The sequence below is a fragment of the Sebastes umbrosus genome, chromosome 21 (assembly GCF_015220745.1).
Source record: "Sebastes umbrosus isolate fSebUmb1 chromosome 21, fSebUmb1.pri, whole genome shotgun sequence".
Taxonomy (NCBI): Eukaryota; Metazoa; Chordata; class Actinopteri; order Perciformes; family Sebastidae; genus Sebastes; species Sebastes umbrosus.
The window spans coordinates 20,904,172-20,919,838 of record NC_051289.1 but is presented as its reverse complement, the minus strand read 5'-3'; the positions used below and the strand labels follow the sequence as shown (position 1 = coordinate 20,919,838).

General features: G+C 42.1%; 1 protein-coding gene across 5 annotated transcripts in view; it reads right to left on the bottom strand.

Annotated features, from left to right (window-relative positions):
• Positions 1-2,518: 2,518 nt before the first annotated feature.
• The window catches only part of LOC119480426 (guanine nucleotide exchange factor VAV3), a 113,823-nt gene continuing 100,674 nt past the window's right edge, over positions 2,519-15,667 (bottom strand). For 4 of the 5 annotated variants that reach the window (XM_037756616.1, XM_037756617.1, XM_037756618.1 and 1 more), the window contains 3 exons: positions 11,237-11,317; positions 8,860-9,011; positions 2,519-6,577 (listed from right to left, as the gene is read on the bottom strand). In XM_037756616.1, coding sequence (XP_037612544.1) covers positions 6,533-6,577; positions 8,860-9,011; positions 11,237-11,317 — 278 coding nt within the window. In that variant the 3' untranslated portion in view covers positions 2,519-6,532. The remainder of the gene's footprint in view (positions 6,578-8,859; positions 9,012-11,236; positions 11,318-15,667) is intronic. The other variant, XM_037756619.1, reaches the window with a different exon arrangement.

Below are 15,667 nucleotides of genomic sequence, written 5' to 3'. Positions count from 1 at the left end.
ATCCAGTCTGGCCCCGGCCAAGGCCTGGTGGTTATTTAGTGCGGCGTCTCTCCTCACCCCTGCAGTGCAAGCAGCACCGACTGCTACGGCCCGCCACCACTGATCCTTTCGCTGCCCGAGCCTCGGTCTAGCTTCAGCAGCGGCAGGTAACCGGGCACCAGATGGCCGAAGAGACCACCACCCACACAAACACACACACGCGACCTGCGCATGCATCATTTTTTTTTATACCAGAAACAAACAGTAAGCACCAACATATGGTCTGCTTCTTGCACACACTTGTTCAACTATTCCCTGCATGTTTTCACACACCCACGGTACTGTTAGCGTTCACCTTTTTTTTTGCATTCGTTTTAACTCGCTATATTTAGAATAACTCGGGCCCATTATTGTCGGCAAGATAGCGGCAACAAGACCCGCCGTTTATCCCCACATTCATTCACACCTATTAGCCAATAAGCTGGTGAGAAACAGCACCCCACTGGCTGCAGGTTATTTAAGTCCTGTGGAGGGAACAGCAACAAAACACGGCAGTAACACCGCAGCAGCCATTTAATGAGCACTACTATACTTCAAGGACTCCTAATTTTAGCCAGGAAGTCACTTCTGAGTCCGCTGAGCAGACAGAGAGGAGACTGACCACGAACAAGGCCACAGACTCAATTACACTCTTCTGGGTTTGCTGACAAGAGTTGGCAGCTATGAGCAGTGTGCTTCCTGTTGCTGCTTAGCTGATGACGACAATATTAAAAAATCACAATCGTGAAATTATTCATTCTTAGTCCATCTTACTAAAGAGCTATTTAGAGGTTGCTCTCGAGTTTGAAAATGTATAATTATGGTTATGAATGAAAGGGGTTTATTCATTTGAATATGCCATTTGAAATTTGGATTTACTCAATAACTCAAAGTGATTCATTACTCTGACTCATCATTAAATATTTCACCCAGCACAATATGCTTCTGCATGTCCAGTGACTGAATTATTATTCAAAATCCTTGTGTATGAAATACATAAACTGACATTTTGGAAATTAAATAAATGTTATGCTGAGTGAATGGTTCATGTTATTTGTTATTTGTCAGGTTTGTAGTGATGGAGTATTCAGATACTACTAAAGGTTAAAGTAGTAATACCACACAATAAAAGTACTACGTTACAAGTAAAGATACAAGTAAAATAGTCAAGTCAATTTTACCCTGATTTTCAGTGGTGGAATGTAATAAGTACATTTACTCAAGTACTGTATTTAAGTATTTTGATGTACTTGTACTTTACTTAGTATTTCTTACGTAGCCCAATACCACAAATCACAAATTTGCCTCTTTATAATCCGTACAGGATACAACACCCTCTGTCCTTGGAAATGTCCTCAAAGTATGAAGAGTAAAACTCAGTAGCGGGAAATTGGTCCGTGTCTGAGTTATATTATTATTCATAATATTATTACAGAAGCATGTTATCTTGTATCAGGTGGAGCTCATTTTAACTACATTACATACTGTAGTTGCAATGCCTTATTTTTATAGATGTCCCTCTCCATTCAAAAATGTGTTTTGCTTATTGTTTCTTCATCTTTGAGCTTCACTGTGCAGAATAATAATGTATGTGTTTACATATTCATACATTCTGGGGTTTTCAATGAGGGAAAAGGAATAAATGCAATTTTAAGATATTTAACCAGTTAATTTAATTTTTATCGATATCGGAAAGATATCGGATAGAGAATTATTATTCAAAGCAGTTTATTCATATACGGTCTGAGGGGGAATTTTAATCTGTAAAGTCACTACAAACTACAGCTGTTTCATAAATGTACAACTTTTATATTATAAATATTTGTTTGAATAGTGGTGTAAGTGTATAGTAGCAGAAAGTGGTAATATTTGTAGAGTACAGGTACCTCAAATTTGTACTTAAAGGTACAATTGATAACATTCAGCCACTAGATGTCCCATTCTCCCTCCCCCTTTCCACTGCATTTACTTCACAACAAGTCGTTGCCAGACACTTACTGTCCACATCCGTTTGTCCACACTAACTGGTGGCCCAGAGATACCCCATGATACTAACATCATTTTACTATTCGCTCACAAGCCTTGTTAGAAGTAGGAACCAAACATCAGATATCTTCCACGGAGATAAACAAAACATTAAATTTGAACACGCCAACATTTTTACAAACCTAATTTTTTTTTCTCACAAAAAGCCTTAATTTTATTTGGCACCTTTCTAAAAGCTCTATAAATGTGTGTTGTTTTTAATTTTTTTTTTTTATATTTGTCTACATAAAAATGTTATCATAAGACCTTTAAGTAATTAACACATGTAGGAAGGTTTGAATGTCTAAACCTAAAACTACTCAACAGACGCAACATAATTCATAAGTTAAGGTGTCATAAAGTTTAAAAACAGACATTCTACATGATCTTCTGTTTGTTTTTCAGTGAATATTACTCATTTGAACACTGCTGATAACACAGTTTACGTTGGTTGCAAATCAAATATAACAAAACATTACAAGAAGCAATGTATATCTTTATTATGTGCTATGTACATATTTTACAGTATGGTACAGCAACAATACACGGTAATGCTACACAGTCGAGATTGCACGGTTTTAGAGTTAGGCCACAGCGGTCGGGTACCGTGGTTATGAGACGACGACAACAACACTGAGAGTGTACAGTAAGTACAGCATACATCTTTGGCTTCATAGGGATAACAGAGCGAGAACACAGTGAGCAATATAACACAGAGACGGAGGGGGGGATGATTTGTCAATGGATTAAGGATCGATTTTCAGCCCCAGAGTCAAACAAGTATTATATGACATATTTCCTTCATGTATGGCTGGTATTATGTTTCTGTTCAGGTTCCTGCAGAACTGTCCTCTCATGTCGGTTAAGAAGATTGGATCCTGAAACCCCCTACTGGGCTAAGACTTGCCCGGCCCTAAATCCTGTCAGAATGTTTCTCCACACGTACACGGTGTGTGCCTCTGCATATGGACATAATCTGTGCAGGCGCTCTATATGTGTAGAGAACAGAGCTGATTCTAATTCATCCTCTAATTGGGATCATCTCTCTCCCAGTCTATGAATTTGTGTTCAAATTAAACCAGTTCTCATTTTTGTGGTTGTTTATAGAGAATCAGACCGCCTCTCTCTCTCCCTCCTTCTCTCTGAATCGTCTCCTCCCGCCAACATACAGTTACAGCCTACAGAGCGTCGGGGGTGAGGGACAGAATACAGAGAGAAGACAGAGATTGGATGAAAGATAGATGGAGAAGGAGAGCAGTAAAGAGAGAGAGAGAGAGAGAGAAGGGAAGTGACAAGGTGAGATAGAGCGAGAGAGAGAGGAGCCGACAGAGAGATGGATGCAGCGGGGTCGCCGGGGTGAGGAGATGGTGTAATGATTAGATCACAGATACCCTTGAGCCTTCCTCCCCGTCCCTCCTGCACACACACAACACACACACACAAAAAAATCTGGAAGCGCACTCGGAGTGGAGGAAGGCCTCCAGTTGTAAATGGCCCCGCTGTCAGAGTTCATCTGGGCAGAGGAGGAGCGCGGGAGTGGATTACCGGAGTCTGCGATTAGAGAAGCCTACTCTCCAGTTCTCCCAAGACGGGAAAAAGCGCTTGAGCCGCCTCACCCAAGATTTCCCAAAGATGTTATAAATGTGATGTTTGAGTGTTCGGAGACTGCAGACATTTTGGGAAGCAGGAGGTGGAGGAGAAATATCATCCTCAGGGTTCCTACTGGACACACAATCCCTGGAATATCAGGACATTTTGAAAGAACGTCTGGTAGAAGTCTACCTGCATTACTAATGACTGTTCACTTCTTTAGAAAACTTCAATCTTGTGTGATTTGATACTTGTCTATTCGTATCCTCTCACTCACAGCAACAAGTCTGGAGCTGATGCTACATGCTTCCTAATCAGATGATGTCATCTCCAAACTTAAGGCTCGGAGAGGAGGAGGAGGAGAAGATGTGTTTAGGATGCTTCCATCTAGTGGTCACTTAATGACACTGTTGATAATTTGGAGACACATATGACACATTTCTCCAGTCATTTCTCCAGTCCAGTATTAAACAATATGACTGAGAAGAAAAACATATTCTTCCATACATATTATAATGGCATTGAGTGGCAGGGCTGGCAGGGGGTTATTAAGGAGTTTCAACCATAATGGCTCCATTAAGCGCATACAAAAGCATATCTTTACAATAAATTAGATTCCCAATGGCATGGCTACAATGAGGTGCATGGCAGGGGAGGATGACGGCTTTGAATGGGGGCTGTTACCAGAAGGCAGGCTCCACTAGTTAGCCACATGACAGCTGGTTAAACTTCTCTATTAGCGTTGAAACTTCTGACTTCATTCAATGTCTGATACATGTTTTCACTTAAGTTGTCAACTAGAGAATGAGTCCTCTTTGTAAACTATCCCAACATTGTGTTTTATGTACATTATTAGTTTCCCTTAACAGGAAAGAGATGGATGCTTTTTGTAAAATGTCACGCGTAGGCGTGTGTGAAAGTATTTGAAGAGCGAGGGGGAACAAAAAGAAGACAAATAGCCAAAGAAAGAGCAAAGACATTTTAAGGACGAGTTCAAAGAGTTTTCTTGCTTTCTGCCTGTTGTGTGAACAGAAACCATGAATTAAATAAAAAAATCTCAATATGTACATATTTCAAACACAGAAGTATGGTTTGTATCAACACCGTGGCTGAGATTAAAACATCGCTGCACAAAGCCAACAGCTGGGGATTTTCTGGTCTCACCTCCAGACATAAGTTGATCACTATTTGGATTCTGTGTACGCTGCCTCCATACTCCGTCTGTGACGGCACGCTGGTGTGTGTTAACACCACGAGTGTGTTGCGCGGCGTGTTTTGCTGTAAAGGTATTTATTCCCTCAAATGTGGGAAAATCCTCTTTCACTGTGGATTAAGGAGACAGTGTGCATAATGTATACAGGGGGTGAGGGTGGGACACAGAAAAGGAGAGGGGGTGAGAGGGAGGACATTTAGCAGGAAGATATAAGCTGCGGGAAAAAAGGTTTCTGAGAGCCGATATCAGTCCTTTTGGATTGAAGTGTTAATACTTAAATACCTTTTTTTAAGTTTGATGTTTTTCTCGCCGGAATAAATCCCCTAAATTGCGCGTGTTTCTGCACAAACTTGAGTAAAACCAGCCTCTAAAATAGCAGTTATAGGAGAAGACCCGGTCTCAACTAACACTTTGATGAACGTTTCGATGCATAATCTGGTGAAAATGTTGCAAAAGTACAAATCTGGCTAGATTCCACTGCAGTACTGCTCATTTCGCAAGAATGCAATCAATCGAACTGCTTCGTATCCATCATATCTGTAGATGATGACTAATCAATTCGAGACCTGCTGAGCAAAGCAAAGAAAATGAGACGGAAAATGAGAAAAAAAAAAGAAACAAAAAGAGGAACAAAGTTTGTGTTTCATCTGCTTTTCTTTTTATGTGAAGGGGACAGGTGGCTTCTAGGTAGTGTGGCTTGTTCCCCGACTAATGCCTCCGATAAGATAAACCCTCGGCGAATGGGCTCCTGTCGACAGAGCTGCCACCGATAAGAGCGGAGGATCGCTAACGGCCAAGACAACTGAAAAACATGAGAGGCTGGGCTGCAGATAAAGAATGTAGGAGGTGGGAGGAAAATAGGAACAACAGCGATCAATTGCTGGCACGGTGCAGCGATGCTATCCGACGCCATCCCTCTCTTACATCTCTCTGTAAGAGCGCGCGTGTGTGAGGCGATCGTAATCTGAAGGGGGAGGAGAGGTGGGTGGTGTGTGTGTGTGAATCTGGGTCATCAAGTCATCAATAACCACCTGCATTAGTGGAAGAAACGCACAGGCAAGGTCAAAACTGACTGAAATCCCTTCAGAGAGAGAAGGGGATGAAAGAAAAACAGGATACAGTGTGGGTCTTTGTCGGATCAGATGTCTCTATTCTCACAGGGGGGTGGTAGGGAGGATAGATGGATGGATGGATGGATGGATGGATAGGTGAGTGCATGAATGGAGGAACGCTGTTTGAGTATCTACTCTTGACAGTCTGGCGACGGCCGACTTGGCCGGCAGAAACAGGTGGGAGTTGAGGGCTGGCTGGTGCAGAGAGAGGAAGGGAGCGCGGGGTGAATTATGGATGGATGAATTCAGGAAGGGAGGAGGGGGGTGTCTGGCGAGGGCTTGTGCCCCGCTGACAAGCAAGCTGCTAGTTGGTGGAGTCACTTAGCCACACAGAGTCAACCAGAAATGATGGGGCATCTTCGCATCCGCGACGTACTGCGGACCTTTTTCTCTCCCAAAGGCCTTCGTCGGCGACAGGACTCCATCGAGGAGAGCGAAGCCGCCCGCTCTGCTCGGAAAAGTAACACTGGGGCAAGCAGCGGTGCAGAAGCTGTTTGTTACTGTTCACAGTTTGATTACTCCACTGCTGCTGCCGGTCTTCCTTCATTTGACTATTCTTCCCAAGTCGGACCTTTCACTCCTCACCCTCCTCTACGTATGTGGACGGGAACCAGCCGACCTGAGGAAGAAAAAAAATAGGAATAAGAAATCACACAGGCGTAATTAATGGTGTACTCCCTTTCCCTCATTTTTGCTTTTTCTACTTCAGATAGTGATTTCATACATTTACCAGAATGCCTTTTGGCAACCTACAGGGGGAGAGCAGTAGTAACAAAAACATCTTTTACATGCTACTGTTGGCGATACTAAAGGCATCAGAATAGTGAGCCTCAAATAAAATTAAGCCATTTGTCTTGCTGAGGTCCAACGGGACATTTATTATCTCCGCCAGGAGGATCGCGGTCCGCGACTAATCTCGCATACTGCTGAACCAAACGGCCTAATATTTTGGGGTCATTTACGGCTGCATGCTCAAGGACCTCTCATGGTTGCAGTGACTCACACGTCCTCAAAACACCTTTTATTGCCTGCTTGATACTGCCATTGATTGCCTGCTGACACCGCAAGAGACACAGTGGGGGGGGGGAAACAGTTTGCTCAGTAGACTTTAAGCCTAAATATACGCTTCAAGTCGTGGTTACACCCATGATGGTACATGTCTAGGGGCGTTTTTTTTATCGTGAGGGATCACCTGGTTTCCCAGCATTGGACGCGTGATGGGCTACCACTGGACACAAGGCGCCTGATTGGATGAACGCTTTCCCTCCGTTGGCTGCTGCTCCCAGCTTCCAAACCGGAACCAACATGGCGGCTTGTTTGGAAACTTTCTTCTCTTATATTATGAAAACAGTTCACCGAAATGTGTTTCTGACTTATTTTAGATCGACAACGTTTAGTTTAAAAGTTTCTAGGGAGTTTCCAGAGGCGGCGAATCGCGCCAGACGCCCCTGATTTGCATAAAGTAGCCTAAACCTCAACTTTATGCAAATGAGGAGCGGGCGACATGACGGTCCGTCTCTCGAATCGCGCCGCCACGCTACCAGAATGCATTGCACGGCTGCTTACATAGACAATGAATGGGAAGCGTGGAAAGGACGGTGCCTGTGGACATGTACCATGAGACGGAGGTGGGACGCGTGCATGTACAGAGCCATAGATTAAATGTGTCTGTTGCGTGAGACGTGCAAGTGGAAAACGCGTCTTGCAGTCTAGACGGGGGGGGTTAGCCAAATGTGGGCTGTATTCATTCAATCAAACATTACAGCAGTGGTCATCGCAGATACACCTGGTGGAGATCTGCACTCTACTGAGTGCACTTTTCTAGTTAATGACTGCTTTTAATGATAAACATACACGCTGGCAGTCATTTCGTACATTCAGAAAAAGCCAAATTATTATAGGCTTCACATATTTGGAGAGATCTTGTGCCAGTACGATAACTACACGATGAGAGCCTGATAGTACATAATACTAATTGAAAGGTTATAGTGATATAACCCTAAAGTGTTTTTCAATTGACAGATTCAGCCAGCTCTTTCCCAGCCAGCCCAGCAGCAGCACCGATTGTTTTCACTGGTTGAAGGCTCTAAAGAGAGTCTAACAGCTCTCGACAGACTCTAGTTTAGTTTTCACCAGAGCAGCATCGACACACACACACACACATCAGGCTTAGTAAACGAGAAAAGCTTCTTCATTTACAACAGCTGTTCACAAAACACACTCGCGGCACAGACACACTGCTGAGGGCTGCAGCACACACACACACACACAAACAAACACAGGCTGAATTTGTCACTCAGTCTCTCCTCCGCCGAGCTAAAACGCAGCGCATGTGAGTGGGAGTCGGTACATACATTTCACTGCATTTAGAAGCAGGATTTTGTCAACGCTGCACGGCTGATTATAAAGCGCTCTTGGTATTGGATGGGAAAAATTCATGCATTTAAGACACACAAGAGCAGCAAATGAACTCTTCCAAGCGATGATATTGGGAAACAGAAATGTTGGAGAGGTGTACATGACAGACTAAAGATAAAACAGGCTAAATCTGAAGAGTCCCTTCCAGGTACCTGTAGACAAGAATATCTGCCAAATCTTACTTCTTCAAAGAGACAGTTTTTAGCGCTACCTAAAATTGGATTTAAGGATTTAACAGCCAGGATGAATAAACAAAACTATCTGAGTGAACACAGCTAATGGAAGTTCTGAAACTTTTCTGCCCTGATTAAACATCACTTAATTTAAACATAAATGCAGTGCAAAGCTCCATCAAATGGAAACTAATGAAAAAGGGCACAACAACCTGCAAGCCAATACCAGCCCTCAGAGAAGATTAGTTTCCCCATTTGTATTTGGTGACGGGAGGCTGTGTTTTATTGGCATCTTAAGGCCGCCACTTACCCTGCCATTGACCTCGCCCCTCCACCAGCCGTTGGCTCCCGACTTCGTATAGATCTTAACCACGTCGCCCTCCTGCAGCGAGAGCTCCCGGGTGTCTCGTGAGCTGAAGTCGTACCGCGCGATCGCCACACCGATCACTTTCGGAGTAAACACTGGAAAGAGAGAGAAAGAGAGGCGGGTGTTAAAGAAATATATATAGGACATTTAGTCCATTCAAGGTTCGAGATGCGTTTGAAAGACATTTAAAAACAGTTTCAGTGTTGACATATGTACACACACACAGATGTAGATGGTTGATATTTTTTCATTCACCCTGAAAAAACTCTCACTATCATCCTCCTCTCCTTTCTCACTTTTCCTTAAGAAATGTGAAAACATCTGCCAACTTATAGTACTAGTAGTAGTGAAAAGTGAAGCCAATGCTGAAGTGCCTTAAACCTGCATTCTTTCCAGCAGGGGGCGACTCCTCTGGTTGCAAAAAGAAGTCTGATTGTATAGAAGTCTATGAGAAAATGAGCCTACTTCTCACTTGATTTATTACCTCAGTAAACATTGTAAACATGAGTTTATGGTCTCAATCACTAGTTTCAAGTCTTCTTCAATACAGCGTGATGTTCGTTTAGTAAATTATGGTCCCATTTAGAGAAAAGTAGACTCTAAAGCAGGGGATGCTTTAGGGCGTGGCTACCTTGTGATTGACAGGTCGCTACCACGGCGCTGTCCGGTCAGGGAGTTGTCCTTGTTTTCGTCTTACAACTTTAACCCTTTCACAGTATTTTTTCAGATCATGAAAGTTAATATTAACATTTTAGTCGCCTAAAAATGTCTTATTCAGCGTTCGGTTGTACTTAGCTCCACCCTCTCGTGTCAAGTCTGGTTGCAAAAAAACAAGATGGCGACGACCAAAATGCCGAACTTGAGGCTTCAAACCGTAGAGTCCACAAACCAATGGGTGACGTCACGGTGACTACGTCCACTTCTTATATACAGTCTATGAGTAGTAGTAGAATTTATCTGATACATTTTTAAAAAGTCTACTTCCGTTAGCATACTGTAAATTAGAATATAAATGTCAGTATTCAAATATTCAGTCAGTATTCAATATTAGCCTTAGCCCAGATATAACTTAAGCGTTTACTATAGAGGAGATTTACACATCACTAAATAAAAAAATGGGGTTGCACCACGCAAACTAGTTCCTACGTAGAGATTAGCTAGTTGTTGCCAAATGTTTCCACCCGGTAACTGCCAGGTGTCACTGTTGCGTAGCCAGTTCAACTGACAAAGCTAACGTTAGCTTGCTAACATATGAAATATAAGACTAAAGAGTAAGAGATAATATGGAATGTGGTTGACACGTGACCTGACGCCAGATAAAATACTGTTTGCTAGCCTGAGCGTTTCGCCATGACTTCGGCCCTCTATTTCGTTTCCCTCCTGACATTCTTCTCTTTGGAAGTTGTGCTGCAGCGTGTAACGCTATACAGTGACTTCCTGTGTATTACCTAACATTAGTTGATTGCTTTTAATTGTACGGCTCTACAAATGTCTAGTAGAAACTTAAAGTTACTAAAGTCTTCACTAGCTAAGACGTTTCCTCAGTTTTAATGGTGTAACCTGATTGAGTAAGTCATCGGTTTGAAACTCGACAGGACTAACTGATAGAGAAGTGTGGCCCGCAAGTCCTTGTAGCTGTGTAGTGCATTGCTTTAGTTGAGCCGAGTGTGCTGACAGCCGTGTGTGTGTGCGACTAGACATCCTGTCGAGGAGACGGCAGTGTGAGAGACAGCTGTGGAGACGGTTAGCTAGTTACCTCTGCTCCATCCCACCCTGCCGGCTTCCTACCTCCTTCAGACACTGACTGGTGGGTCGGACTGGGCTAAGCTGACAGGTCGAAATGGAATGTCAGACCTCTACAACCTGGCCGTGGGGAGAGAATATCTAATATAGAGGAGCTGTGTGTATTTGGACACCTCCACCTTTACTTTGACGGACAGACACACACAAGCAAACACAACCCGAACTCCGAAAACACCTCCTTTCTCAACAGCTTCTGCCTCACGCTCTGATATTTACATGCACACACAAATTAACATGCATTAGTAAAACAAACAAGTCCCTATTCTCCACACAGAATGGCATGTATGTGCACACCACTATGGAAGAGGTGAAATGGTGCAACGGGAAGCTGGACGGCAGATGTAAAGGCAGAGATTCAGAAGATGATGTGAATGCAACTGAGCTACAGCCAGCATGCTAAGCAGCCTTCAACATGAAAGGAAAGAGAGAGAGAGAGATAGTGTTAGAGAGAGAGTCAGACAGACAGACAGACAGACAGACAGACTGAGAGAGAGAGAGAGAGAAGCAATACCTGTACCTGACCAGAAGGGAGCAGAGGAAGGAGGTACAAAGCTGTAGCCGGCAGGAGTTACAAAAGAGAGGCCGCAGAGCAATGGGGCTATGGCGGGGCAGGCCAGGCAGGGAGCGCAGAGATGCGAGAGAGAGAGGGGAGAGAGGGCAGGGATGGGGGGAGGATGGTAGAAGGAGAGAGAAGCAAAGGAGAAAAAATAAAACATGTTTTTTAAAATCCCAACTCGGAGGTATAAAGAACACAGTTGCATCTCTGATAAAAAATAAATGACGACAGGCACAGGACGAGCTCCAGCGAGGTGTATGCCTTATCTACACAGCCACTGGTAGCGGTTCTTTCTCTGATGGTTAAAGGTGCTATTGATAACATTCAGCCACTAGATGTCACATTCTCCCTCCCCCGTTCCATTGCATTCACTTCACAACAAGTCGTTGCCAGTTGTTAGTTGTTCCACACTAACCGACGACCCAGAGACACCATGTGATACCAACGTCGTTTTATTATTCGCTCACAAGCCTTATTAGAAGTGGGGACCGAACGTCAGATATCTTCCACAGATATAAACGAAACATTAATTTTGGACCCGCCAAAAATTTAAAAATGATTAATTCACAATCATATACATTTGTTTCAGGAAAATCCATACTTTCATTCAGCACCTTTCTACCGGCTTTTTAGATATATGATGTTTATTTTTTTTTACATTTGTCTACAATAATGTTATCAATAAGACCTTTAATTGTAAAAGTATTTACATTGTTTGTCCTAATTGTGTAATTGCGTAATTGTGTAATTAAATTTAATTTAATTTAACTTGAATATGAGGGATCAAACTCTTGGTCTGGATTGAAATTTCATTGCTTGTGTTTAACAAAGACAAAAAAAAGGATTGAAAGGCTCTTACTTCTGAAACTGAAACACAAAATCCACAAAACCTGGCTTTTATAAATTTACATAATACACTTGCAGGAATGAAGAGGTGCTCTAAATTAAATAAGTTTTAATAATGTTTGTGACATTTCAAAATCTGCAGTTTGGAGTGCACTTTTTGTGTTTTGGTGTTGGAAAATTGACAGATCGTCTTGACTGTTTTGGACCTTCAATGTTTTCACCTTAATTCAAATACACATCACTGCTGAGATTTTGTTGAAATATAAAGTGATGTCACATCTTGTTTCCAATTCGCCAAAGGGATGTCTGCATCATTAATGGGCGACGACAGCTTCACTTGTGCATTTAATTGGGAGGAACATGCGGTGCACTCACAATTACAGCGTAGGGAATACATTTCTATTTGCATATTTATAAAGATAATCATCCAGCTGTAATACAGCCACAACTGCAGATACACATCTTCCCAAATGTCCACTGACAGATACATTTAACTTGACATCTTGTCAGACAATAGCGTTGCTGTATTTTGTATTTATAATTGATTTCTTTATGTGGTCTTTCTGAAGCTCACATGTCCACAGTGCAGATTTCTCTACTTTTGAAGGACTAACTGTGGCTTTACCTGGCAATCAACTTGAGCAATAACCCACGTTTGTATTTCTATCTCTCCTCCAGGCATTGATCTGGTTCCAACAATGTGAGTTGGCAGTGTCAGGGACTCTGGGGAATAGAAGTATTAGTGCCTTGGTCTTTATGGATAAATTTGAGTCCACTGGGTTATTTTGGAATGTCAACATATGGCGCAAGTACAGTCAGGAGAAAATGCTGATGCTACAAAGGTTTTCCTCAGTAGAAACAGTATAAATTCAATAGAAGTAGTTGGCTAAATGGAAGCCAAGGAATGTTTTTTTGTCCAGAAAAGTTTAACTGGGGTGAACAAAACATCCCAGTCCTGATGCAGGAATTATTTACACTGTCCGGGCAACGGAAAAGTCTCATTCAAAATACATTATATAGAGTCTAGACAGATGCAAGAAGTTAGAAGGTGATAGTTGGCTTATAAGTATCATGGATGGATAATCAAATGAGCCTACTAGGCACGGAGCCTCAGTATGAACATTTGTTGTTGGCAAATAAATTAAACAAATACAAAAAGAGACACAAAATGACTACAAGGACATAAAACGAACACAAAGAGAAGCAAAACAGCTACAAGGGAATGTAAAATGACTTCATAACAATGCAAAATGACCACAAAGAGATGCAAAGCAACCAATGAGAGAAGCAAAAAAACCACAAAGTGACATAAAATGACTACAAGTAGAATCAAAATGACTACAAAGAGACACCAAACGATTACAAAGACACTAAAAACAACTACAAAGAGATGCAAAATAACCACAAAGAAATGCAAAACAACCAATGAGAGAAGCAAAACAACTGCAAAGAGACAGAAAATCACTACAAAGACACTCAAAACAACCACAAAGAGACACTAGACAACCTCAAAGACACAAAATTACTTCAAAACGATACAAAACAGCCAATGAGAGAAGCAAAACAACTACAAAGAGACACAAAATGACTATAACTACAAGCAAAACAACTATAAAGAGATGCAAAACGACTACAAAGACACTCAAAACAACCACAAAGAGATGCAAAAGGACTTCCAAACGATTCAAAATGACCGCAAAGAGATGCAAAATGACTACAAGGAAATGCAAAACAACTACAAAGATGTAGGGAGGCCTTTCACATGTCACTGTCCAGGAGCCCATTGTCTCATAATCCGTCCACGGCTATAGGCTATATGGAGTTACAAATAGCAGCTATTAATTGGTATATTTAATTTCAGAATATTTAAAGTTGTTTATTTTTACATTAATGTATTACACTGAATAAACCATGTTAATTATTAATAATGTACAGTTTACTACTCTGCGAAGAACCTGGGCTCTGAATCTGAGTTGTAACACATTTTTTATTTCTGCCACTGGGAATATGAAATCTAATCCCCAATATGGCAGATGAACGCCCAAACTTTATGAAAAATGTGCCGCTTCCAACAATACTGCTGGCAAGTTAACTGGCCTGGGTTATTGATATGCTGTAAGGAGAGCAGAGCTCCAGCGGTTTTTAAAATGAATACTAATCAGCACACTGAGAGACAGCTCAGCAACCCCTAATGGTGTCTAGGTACGAGCAATATGAAGAGGGATCGCCCTCCACTTCAAACAGCCACCAAAACACCAGCTGCATTTTACATGCTTCATTTTTGCACAATCTGATTTGTGGAACACACTGGAATACACAATGTGGGCTGGCTGACTAATAGAGGAGACCACACACATACACACGCATCCTATCATTTCACAAGAGAGTGAGGGTGAGCTCAAATCCAATCAGCAGCCCAGAGTCCCACACACGCTGTCAGCTGAGATTGTTCCATGGACACATATTCATTTTTGGGTTAACAGTGTTGCTGCTGTAGTTGGCGTATTGGTTAAAAAACAACTATCAATCAATCAGTTTTGCCTTCTGCAAAGCTGTCCAAAAAACATAAAACAAAGCATAAACATTAATTAGCAGTCTTCCAGCAGTGCTTCAAGGAGGATGGAAATCAAAACAAAAGAGTCATTTAGACGTGGAAGAGAGAAAATGAATTGTGCACGACAGGAGGAGGCTGCCTACAAGATAGAAGACCACACCGGAGCAAAACTAATTTGGATTGAAGCTGTCTCGACTTGTGTTTTGAAGCGGAGTTTGAACAACAGGCCTCCTCTAGAACAACCAAACAGCTCTGTACAATCTGTTCACATTTCTCCTGCTTGGAACGCGATCGTCAGCAAGCCAGGACTTTTTTTTCTTTTTTTCCCATTGCACGCGGTGGCAAACGGGGTTCAAATGAAATCCCATTTTGCCACTGATTGCGATAAGTCATACAGTTTCCATTAACCAACTGATGGGCAATGTTGCTTTGCCAGGCTCACACACTGTTTAATACCTTTTTCTTCTGGCATTGCTTGAAAAATTCAGCTTGTGTGGGGTGATCATGGGTGCTTTACAGGGCGAACAACACTTTCAACTTCAGTGTTTAACCCTCTCTTGATGGTTTTCAAACTTATTCCCACCTGGCGTTATCAGACAAGCCAATAAAACAAAGTATAATAGTGATTTTATACAGAATTTCTTTTCCCCCAAATAACTCTAGTCTTTGTACTCTTTAAAAAACAATTTTCATCCCCAAACTACACTAGAAAAACTATAGTTTTTGTCACAGCAATGTCCACATTCACTCCTGAGTTGGCACTTTGACAGTGCTGTGCTGTTTTATGTGTTGCTTCACTGCAAACCCAAATATCATCTCATTAAAATCCCGGTTCAAAGTTACACACCCTACATCTGTTACATTCCAAGTCAGAGAGGAAAAACATCTCGCTGGATGTCGTGTTCTCTCTCATTCAGCCCTGATAAATAACATCTCCAACACCTGAATGCTGAGAGGAATCAGGTTAGTAAGGGTAATGACTGACAAAGCAG